At 41.0% G+C, this 10,682-nt stretch overlaps 1 protein-coding gene across 2 annotated transcripts; it reads right to left on the bottom strand.

Moving 5' to 3' along the window:
* Positions 1 to 3,717: 3,717 nt before the first annotated feature.
* On the bottom strand, positions 3,718 to 7,841 carry LOC113126788 (CD209 antigen-like protein A). Of its 2 annotated transcripts, XM_033325455.1 has the most exons (6): positions 7,314 to 7,841; positions 6,899 to 7,009; positions 6,735 to 6,797; positions 6,297 to 6,439; positions 5,387 to 5,496; positions 3,718 to 4,345 (listed from the first exon to the last, which is right to left on the bottom strand). In XM_033325455.1, the coding sequence occupies exons 1-6, from the start codon at positions 7,495 to 7,497 to the stop codon at positions 4,216 to 4,218; spliced, it is 741 nt and encodes a 246-aa protein (XP_033181346.1). In that variant the 5' UTR covers positions 7,498 to 7,841; the 3' UTR covers positions 3,718 to 4,215. The 2 variants fall into 2 exon arrangements, 1 of the variants encoding a protein (XP_033181346.1); XR_004463176.1 differs by lacking the exons at positions 3,718 to 4,345; positions 6,735 to 6,797 and having other exon boundaries at positions 5,170 to 6,439; positions 6,899 to 7,841.
* Positions 7,842 to 10,682: the final 2,841 nt, after the last annotated feature.

Raw genomic sequence — 10,682 nt, 5'->3', positions numbered from 1 at the left:
TCAAGTTCAGACTCAACAATTATTCTTGAATCTACCAAAACTCAGAAAAGACATTTGATTGAGGGACGTCCCGACAGCAGTATTGTAAGAGATGTAAGTTATCTTTTTTATACAAATATCAAATGTTGGAGAGACTCATTGTGTTTCATTAAGTGCTCAGTTTGAATCCAATACAATTGTTGTTTCAGGCTTGACCTGCATTCAAAGCCAGGTGGTGACCAAATATTCAAAGAATATGAGAGAACAAACCATCTGTGTGATGGGACAAGAAGAAAACTGGTGAACATACTTGTGGCAGACATGGTAGAGTGTCATGGGTAAGTGAGGTTGTTCTTGTAATTGTAGAATGTAATTTTAGATATTTTCAATTATTTAATTTTTCTTTAATTGGTTATTTGTGTAAAATGAATTATCTATGATGTTTGTCTCTTCTCAGGAGGATCCTTCCAGTAAATGTCCACATTACATATGCACTAGGCATCACAAGCTAGTTCCCAGACTTGAAGGGCCCATATTCAAAGAATGGATATGTAAGTACTAACATTAACATCATTAACAACATTAACAGGAATTGTTTCTGCCTTCACTACAGTAGTTTGCAGAGCATCATGTTGTAAAAGTAGGTGTCTTTGTCAGATAATAATTCAATTCAATTCAATTTTATTTGTATAGCGTCAAATCACACCACAAATCATCTCAAGGCACTTTACAAAAACTAAAACTAAAAACCCAACAATTCCCTTATGAGCAGCACTTGGCGACAGTGGAGAGGAAAAACTCCCTTTAACGGAAGAAAAAACCTCCAGCAGAACCAGGCTCAGTTTGGGCGGCCATCTGCCTCAACCGGTTGGGGTGAGTGGATAGAGCAGAGAGAAAAGAACAGCAACAATAAACAACAAATAGACACTGCAGGTTGGTGGGACCAGTAACTGCACATCAGCGATATACAGCTCCAGGACCAGGGACACCTGCAGAAGGTACAGAGAGAGAGAGAGAGAGGAAGAGAGCACAAACTAGGGGAGAGAGAGAGAGAGCACAAACTAGGGGAGAGAGAGAGAGAGCACAAACTAGGGGAGAGAGAGAGCACAAGGTTAGTAAGATTCAATGGTGGATTATACATGAGGTGGGAGGAGAGAAGAGAGAGGGGGTTAGGGTAGGGGAGCTCAGTGCACCGATGGTCCTCGGGCCGTCTAGGCCTATAGCAGCATAACTAAGGGATGGTTCAGGGTTGCCTGAAGCCAGCCCTAACTATATGCTTTGTCAAAGAGGAAGGTTTTAAGTCTAGCCTTAAAAGTACAGAGAGTGTCTGCCTCCTGAACCCAGGCTGGGAGCTGGTTCCATAGGAGAGGAGCTTGATAACTAAAGGCTCTGCCTCCCATTCTGCTTTTGGAAACTCTGGGAACCACAAGTAGACCTGCACTCTGAGAGCGAAGTGGTCTATTAGAGTAATATGGTACTATGAGGTCTTTGAGGTATGAAGGAGCTTGATTATCCTCCTGAGACCCAGCCCACTGCCTTGTGTCCCTTGTAGTGGACAGTTTGTTCACATCCAAACGGTCCTATGGTCCACTACAGTGGACATGTTATAAAATTAAAAATAAAAATAAATTTTAAAAAGTCTAAATTGTAACATGTTTTTTAAACCAAAAATAGGTAGGAAATTACAAAAAACAAGAAATTGGAATACACTTATTTTCCTTGGGTCTCAGGAGGTTATGAAGGGATTTGTATGTGAGAAGAAGGATTTTAAATTCTATTCTATATTTTACAGGGAGCCAATGAAGAGAAGCCAATATAGGAGAAATATGATCTCTCTTGCTAGTTCCTGTCAGGACTCTGGCTGCGGTATTCTGGATTAATTGGAGGCTTTTTATGGAGATATTGGGACATCCAGATAGTAATGAGTTACAGTAATCTAGCCTTGAGGTAACAAATGCATGGACTAGTTTTTCTGCATCATTTTGAGACAGGATGTTCCTAATTTTGGCAATGTTGCGCAGGTGAAAGAATGCAGTTCTAGAAATTTGTTTTATGTGTGAGTTAAAGGACATGTCCTGGTCAAAAATAACTCCAAGGTTTTTTACAGTAGTGCTGGAGGCCAGGGCTATGCCATCTAGAGTAGATATAATTTGAGAAAAGTTGTTTCTGAGATTTTTTGGCCCAAATATAATGACTTCTGTTTTCTCCGAGTTTAAAAGTAAAAAGTTACTGGTCATCCAGGCCTTTATGTCAGTTAGACAGGCTTGAAGTCTGGTTAGCTGGTTTGTGTTAACAGGTTTAATAGACAGATATAACTGAGTGTCATCTGCATAGCAGTGGTAATTAATAGAGTGCTTCCTAATGACATATCCTAAAGGAAGCATGTACAGGGTGAACAGAATCGGTCCTAGCACGGAGCCTTGTGGAACTCCATAACTAACTTTTGTTCATGTGGAAGGTTCATCATGGACATGAACAAACTGGAATCTGTCCCATAAATAGGATTGGAACCACTTTAACGCTGTTCCTCTGATACCAATCACATGCTCCATTCTCTGTAATAAGATGTTGTGGTCAATGGTGTCGAATGCAGCACTAAGGTCTAGGAGGACAAGTATAGAAACAAGTCCATTATCTGAGGCTAAGAGAAGATCGTTGGTAACTTTCAACAGTGCTGTTTCTGTACTATGATGTGCTCTAAATCCTGATTGAAAATCTTCAAATAGTTCATTCCTGTGTAAGTGGTCTGATAGCTGCTTAGCAACAGCTTTTTCTAGGATTTTTGAAATAAATGGCAGGTTGGATATTGGTCTATAATTACCCAAGACTCCTGGATCAAGACTAGGCTTTTTGAGTAAAGGTTTGATTACTGCAGTCTTAAAGGCCTGTGGTATGTAGCCTGATACTAGAGATAAATTTACCAAGTCCAATAAAGATGAGTTCATTAATGGCAGGGTGCCTTTAAGCAGTCTAGTCAGGATGGGGTCCAAGAGACACGTTGATGATTTCGATGAAGCAACTACTGATGTAAATTCAGAGAGATCTATAGGAGAGAAGCAGTCTAAACATAACTGAGGTCCTACAGATGATTCAAGAGCTACTGTAGTAGAAGATTCATTTATTGCAGGTATAGGAAACATCTGCTGAATTTTATCTCTAATAGTTGTGATTTTATTTGTAAAGAAACTCATAAATTCATCACTGCTGAGAGCTAAGGGAACACTGGGCTCAACGGAGCTGTGACTTTTTGTCAGCCTGGCTACAGTGCTGAAAAGAAACCTGGGATTGTTCTTATTTTCCTCTATTAATGATGAATAGTATGCAGTTCTGGCTTTACGGAGAGCTTTTTTATATGTTAGTAGACTGTTTTTCCAGGCTAGAAAAAATTCCTCTAAGTTTGTGGAACGCCACTTCCTTTCCAGCCTTCGTGATGCCTGCTTTAAGGTACGAACATGTAAATTATAGTCTTCTCTGAATCACTAACTTCTTTTTCAGAGGGGCTACAGAATCAAGCGTTTCACGCAGTGAGGTTACAGCGCTGTCAACAACATGATCAATTTGGTTCTTTAATGTATCTGTCCGTCTGCCTGTGTGTCTGCACTTGGCTCCTCTCTCTCTGGTTGTTGTGTCTTAGTAGAAACATGACAGAGGCCTTTTTCCAGCTGCACAGACACTGCTGCATCATCCTGACCACATGTTTGTATTTTCACAAAGAATTCCCCAGACACACTGATGATATTAGACAATGCATTTGGTGAAGAAGCCTTTAATAGTTTGTTGGTTCTTTACAGTATTTTCTAATGTGGTTAATGTGACACATGTTTAGATGAAGAAAAGATCCTGGTCCAGGTAAAACGAAGCAGATACTAACTCCAGGTGTATCAGAGAAAATGAAGAAGACACTTTGAGCAGTTTGAGCAGCAACAGACTCATGAATGAAGCAAGTAAAGCAAAGTAAAGACAAGCTGCAGTTCACTTTTATTCTAACCCTTCTGTGGGACGACAGAGTCAGTGAGTGCACATGTAGTTGTTGTGTGGACGACTTCCAGCCCCACTGCTCTGTCTGCACCATAGAGCACAGAGGGACAATGTCTATGGAATCCAGATGGTTGAACATGTGAACTAATGGAAGATGACTCTGAGGCTCATGCAGAGCTTTTCATAGTTTGGTGTCTTTGGTCTGATTGGACAAACAGCTTCATCCCAACAGTCCACAGCCCTCTGTCATCAGCACAACTAGGAAATCTTTTTCTCACAGATCCAGGTCTTTTTATTATCATCAGAAGTTTGAGTCCATTTTCCTTGTTGGTCACAACATGATGCATAGTACCTGTCTGTGGGATTTCCATGTCCTGTTGCCCAGAACCTGTGGACAAATGAAATATAGTTTTAAACTGGGCTGAAACTCCTGATTATTTTCATATTGACATAAACTTGAATCTCACTTTGAATATTTCAGATATTTTCCATCAGTTTTAGGGGATTTGCAGACACCTCAAACACAAAGGATTATGGGTATGAGTCTGGTCCCAGATATGTTATGAAAACTGGATCCAGGACTTAGACATGGCATCTATTCATTCCAATGAAAGTTACTCTGCTCATACTCCACAGACCTTTTCTCTGGTCCTGGTCTGACTTCTGGTTTTTAAGCTCCCTGCACATGCTCAGTAGGGTTTCTCTGAAACAGCTTTAAAGGTTTGACCAATTTTAAATCTTAATGCTTGAAAAATGAATGACAGAGAAGTAATAACGGAGCTGGTGCAGTTTGAGGTGTTCAGTCAACAGGTGGACTCACATCAGTTTTCAATGGTCGTCTATGAGGAAAAGACTTTGTGGGTTGCAGGGATTTTAGTTGCAGTACCTCAGTTTGCCAGCAGGACAAACTGGTTGTAAAGCTGCTCTCTTAATCCATCCCTGGGACTAATGGTCATATTCAGCTTTTTCCTTCATATGTTCTTCCCTTTCTAAAGAGCAGAGAAGAGGCAGGTCGTCCTTCATGCTGAGCTAAAGTTAAAGGACCTGCAGTCACATTTGTTTTACTTGTGAAGTTGAGAAGCAGTTTGTTCTTTTCTGTCTGAGGATACAGAGCAGCACACACGTTCAATAAGCTGAACTGTGACCAGGGCTTTGAAGACTTTCTGAATCCTGACTCTTTCAAACTGAGTCCTTGTTACTGGACCTCATCACAGACTGCAGATGAACAGAGCTCAAGTCCAGCTCTTCATTCAAACACTCAGTTTTCTTTTCACGTTCTTTCATTGGATTCAACATCTGCAGGTTGTTCCAAACCAACACTGAGAAAATCCTTTGAACATGTGTTGCTGTCCTGCCTTTAACACATGGTTCTGTTAGTTTCCAACAATGACTTTGATGGCACTGAAATAGAAACAAAACACTGGCTCACGTTTCTGTCAGCGCTGATACGTCCACCCATTTCCAATTATATGGCCATGTACTTTCTCTGAATAGACCAATCCAGGACTGTCCCTTCACATTCAGCTTTGTGACAAATTCCTAATAGTTGACAAGAGACAATAATTATTTCTCCATTCATAATTCAGTATTTCTGTTGTAGTAAAATCGTCCTGTGAGTCTGTCTGAAGGAAAAACTAAATCTGCTGCAACTTTTCTTTTCCTCCATGGAGCATAAATCAGAAACAGCTAAAGAACTGATGAAGATCAGCTCCTCTCATAGACCGACCGTTGTCACAGTAAAACCAAAGTTAACATGTCATTTTATCAGAATGTGTTTTTCAAACCAACACACACATTTGGAGGGTTTTTGAGATATTGAGAATGAATTGAATAATGAAATATTTCCCTTACATGAACTTTTGTCTCTAAATTCTCTGAACCATTAGAGCTCAGTTCATGCAGAATCAGTCAGACCTCCTGTTTTTGTCACTTTAACCAAGACTTTTGTGTTTTACTGCAAATGTGCAGTGACCTAAACCAACTCCAAATCCAAAAATACCAATCCAGGCCTTAAAATCTCCAGTATGTGAAATAATAATATCCATGGCCTTAAAATCAGCTTCCATGATAGTTGATGTAGAAAAGCAGCAGTGACGTGGACCCAAATGCCTGTACAGTCCACACAGGCAGAGCAGGTTGAATTCCAGGCCCTTTACTAGAATCACTAGTCAGTGAACAGGTTTCCAGTTGTGCAGCCTGAAAGCTGTTTAACCAGGCAAATAAATCCATCAGGGTCCAGACAGGAGGCAGGTCCCAGACTGGCAGCAGGTCAGAAACACAAGGAACAGATCACTGGCAGTTACATCAGAGATCACACACACAGTAACAAACACACTCACCTGCTCCTCTTTGCTGTTTATCGACACCAGATCAGCTCCTTTGTTCCGACAGTCTGTCCTACTTTCATACCACCATTTTTTCTCAGTGGATTTAAAGTAACAGCTGCATCCAAATCTCGTCCATCCTTCAGGACACCACTTCCCTTAATGTGAGACAAGTGTTTTAAAGCCAGTTCATGTCATTCAGTGTCAGACTGATAAGACTTGTACTTTCACTGTGTAGGTTCAGATCTTTCTGTCTCCACTTTTCACTTTCAGGTTCTTTACTCTGTAAATACGACGTCACTCTCATTTGAAGTGATTACCTCCAACACAAATATCCACACAGCAAAACTGTTCAACTACATTAGACAGTTAGAATTCAAAGTGACTCTTCAGTGATATCATAGAAACTGGTTTAATTCTGATATTTGATCATAGTTTTTAAACTTTTCTCACCTTCAATTTTGTCCTTCAGCTTCTTCACTTCTTCCTGTAACTGACTGTTGTCGGCTGCCATGTCTTAAGAAAATCAGCAGCAGATAAAACATGAAAATGTTGATGCAGTGTGAAGTTGGATCATGTGTTTTATGGTATTTGCCTGTTTGTTAAAAAAATCTTACTGTGAATTTTCTCCTGGAGCTGCTTTAAGTCATTCTGTGACTGATTGTAGCTGCTGCTCAGGTTGTTGTTTCTGATCTTCAGCTGCTCGTTTTCTAATTTCACTGAAACATCTGATGAGAAAAACACCAGAAGAAACAGACGACATCAAATCATTCTGCTTTATAAAGACATAGCTGAGTTACTTCCTGTGTTTTATTAACCATCACAGTCACAGCTTTAATCTAGAGTTCAGTTATTTGTTGTGCCGACTGTTCTTGAACCTGCCGTGTGTTGAGCTCACTCAGGGCGTCGTCACTAGACAGGAAGTGACTCTGCGGTGGCTGAAATACCAAGTAAGACCAGGACCCAAACAAAAACCTGTAGTTTGAATGTGGAAAACCAAAACAGTGAAGACAGTGGAATAAAAGTCCTCACAGCGTATGATGATGGCAGCCAGAATCAGCAGATACAGCACTCCCAGAGCCACTGTCCAAACTCTGAACCTGCTTCTTTTCACAGCTGGAAGCTTCTTCTCACTGTGTCTTCCTGCAGAGGCCAAATCCACAGAGAAGACACTTTGATTCAGCTCTTTGTCCTTTATTCCTGTCATTGAATGCATCTGCTTGCTGCCAACAATGACATTTGACCTGCACTTTGACCAAATTCCAGCACAAAGTGACCTGATACTGACTCACACAAGTTGATCCTCTTTGTTCTGCACTTACCGGAACTGGACTGGATGATACTAGAATTGGTTTTTCTGCAAGAGTCAAACTGAAAAGCTCCAGTTTGTGTAAAAATCCTGTCAAATTGCAGCCACTAAGACTCAGCATCAGCTTTTCTCTTCTAATATTGATGATTTCAGACTCACCAGCTTGTTGTAAGCCAACATCAGTGAGCTGCTGTCCATCCTGGCTTCTGTCTGTCTCTCTTGTGTCCTCTGGGACTCCTCTGATATATTTCACCCTCCCATCTGACACAGACTGAATGTCTGCAGACATGTTGAGGGACAAAGAGCTAAAAAGCACCTGAAGCTGTTTTGAACCAGTCTTCACTGTCTGTTTCTGTCTGAGTCAGGCAGCTTTCAACAGGGCATGACGGAAGTAGCAGCAGGTCCACCCACAGCCACAGATACTTGAAGCACTTTGTTCCTGTTTCCTGAAAACCTTCATTTGTGTGTTATAAGTTGAATTACTGGACTATATGATCCATGCAATGGAGTTGGAAAAACCTTTTCAATAAAGTGAGAAACTCAAGTCCTGCTGAAAAGGTTGTTTGTTGCAGAGATACAAGTTGTGTTACTCTGCAGCAGCACTGTGCAGCACTTTGCTGAATGTCCACACACTATTAATAGAGACACAGAGAAACAAAGAGCTGAGCAGTTTCTGACACAGGAAATGTGACGTGTGATCTGTGCAGGTATTGAGGTTTAGACTTGGTGAGAATCTAACAACTTGAAAAACAAAGGTCCAATGTGGTTTGTCAGTGTTGACACTGAAGCAAAAAGCCACATTAGAGAATATAAAATTATTGTTATCCACTTTATCTGAAACTCAGTGAACTGCTAAACCTGTTTTCATCATGAATTCATCTTGTGTCCAGCTGCAGCCACTGCTGATTCCCCACTACCTGTTGGTGTCCTTCACCTGTCCTGGACGAGTGCTGCAGGAAGTCGCTCAGACCCACAGGACGCTCACAGTCCTGCTGCTGTCACTCTCTGCACATGCTTCCTGTGAAAGACCCAGCTCAAGATGGCGCCAAGTCAGTCCGTTGTTTGTGTGTCAGTGCCTGATGTCTGAGTTTTTGTGTTTTTATGGGCGACATTTCACATCATTTCCACATGAATGTGTGTTACTTCTCAAGAACAACATTCTCCAGTTAATTTGGGGATTTTAGATGATGCATTTGATCAGGTGTTTTCAGATTACTACAGCACTGTAAACCCAGACTGCTGAGGCCTAGGCCTGCTCGGGATCCACTTGTTGGGCTGCAGTAACCAGGGGAGAAAAAGGATCTCTGCATATCATCTCACTGTTTTCTGCTTCATCTGCACTCGGTGAGCCACCTGCTGTATTTTCCTGCTATATTTCCAGCCTAAACAAGGAATCAACAAACAATGTGTCCAGTGTGGTGGCTTTGTTTACTCTACCTGTCAGGTGGTTTCATGCTGACAACAGCAGTGAATCATGGACTGGACTATGACACAGTGGTCCCTTCTCTCTGGATCTCCCCATACTCTGTTACTATACAATACTGTGATGTCGCTCCTTTTTCTCACTGGATCACTACTGGGCTTTCTACTGGATTGAAAGGGGGTCTTCCCTATGTTCCCCAGTACCTTTGTTCCCCATGGTGGTTTTCTGGTCCGTCGTGTGTTGGTATTTGAAGCGGCTCTTGAATCCTGGATAAAATCTAACAGCTAAACAATATGAAATGTTTCAGCTTCTTTCTGACATATTAATGTCAACGTGTAAAAATCTTGGCATAGATGAGAACTGGTAAATTATAAACCCTACCATGTTATTCAATAACACTGTCATGGATTCATTTAAATCCAGTCTAACTTGGTCCCACTCCCTTTTAGAATATTATTTCCCATACACCGTTCCACAGAAATCAATATTACCACACGTGAAAATCACAGGCAAACATAAACAATAGGACTTTTCCATCAACACCACGTGGCTCCAACTTCATGTAAGATCTAATCAATGGTGATCATTTTGGTTGATTTGCAGTTATTTCCACATTATATGTCTAAAGTCACAGTCAGACAGTGACAAACCGATGAAACCAACAACAAACAGATGCCCATAATTGAAACCCGTTGATTTTTGTTTGACCTTCGTTAATGTCCGGTTGAAAATCTTCTAAATATAAACATGGTTGGCAAATAGTTACCGGGGAACAAAGGGAAGACTGGCAAATCTGCCAGAGTTAAATTTCCACCGTAACATGACATGAACAAAATTCAGAGTCGTTTTAACACTGAGCCGATAAAAACCAACACTAGCAGAGTCAGTGTTGGAGTAAATGTTGGGAGTTTCCCACAGTTTCACACTCGGAGAGTCAAACTGGACCGCGCCTTTATTTCCGGTGAAGAAATGCGGAGCTGGATTTTTCCGGTCGCCATTTTCTCTCTCATCGCGGTAAGTTCGATTCTTTCAAATTTCATCTTTTAGCTCAATATTAGCACATGTTTATTTAGAACAATGTTATGTGAAGTTTATTTACTGGACTACGAACATTTTCAAGTGTTTTTTTCCTGTTTTAAACCGTTTTTCGTCGAAGTGTCCGATTGCTAGCATAAAGTGTGTATAGCATGTGGTTGATTTAGCGCGATACGACAGTCGGGAGGATCTTACTGACACTGCAAACTAATATCCGTGAGAATTTTTAATGAAGGTGGAATTTTTTTTTCCAATGGGACTTGCTGAAACTCGTACAGGCCTACTGACTTTAGGGTGGACCCACAGGCAGAGAGCAGGAGCTGTTCACCTGTTGGTGATTGAATCAATGGGCACTAAGCTCCAGCAGATTTTGTTGTCATTAGTCTATTTTCTCTGCTTGGATCATTCACAGGAAAGTCATATTGAAACGTGTGTGTGTTTTTCTAGCTGCATCATTTTGTGCATCCATTTTCTATTTGGTTGTATGTGACGTTCTGTCTATTAGAAAGTAGGAATATGCTGGTTCCTGTTGAGTATAACGGAGTGAGCAAATGGGTCAGGGCACCACAGACAGAGGATGTCTACAATGATCCTGAATTTCTCCAAGGAAGTTATTTAAGTGGTGAAAAGTAAC

The sequence above is a fragment of the Mastacembelus armatus genome, chromosome 11 (genome assembly GCF_900324485.2).
Source record: "Mastacembelus armatus chromosome 11, fMasArm1.2, whole genome shotgun sequence".
In the NCBI taxonomy this organism is placed as follows: domain Eukaryota; kingdom Metazoa; phylum Chordata; class Actinopteri; order Synbranchiformes; family Mastacembelidae; genus Mastacembelus; species Mastacembelus armatus.
This window is presented reverse-complemented; position numbering and strand designations above follow the sequence as displayed.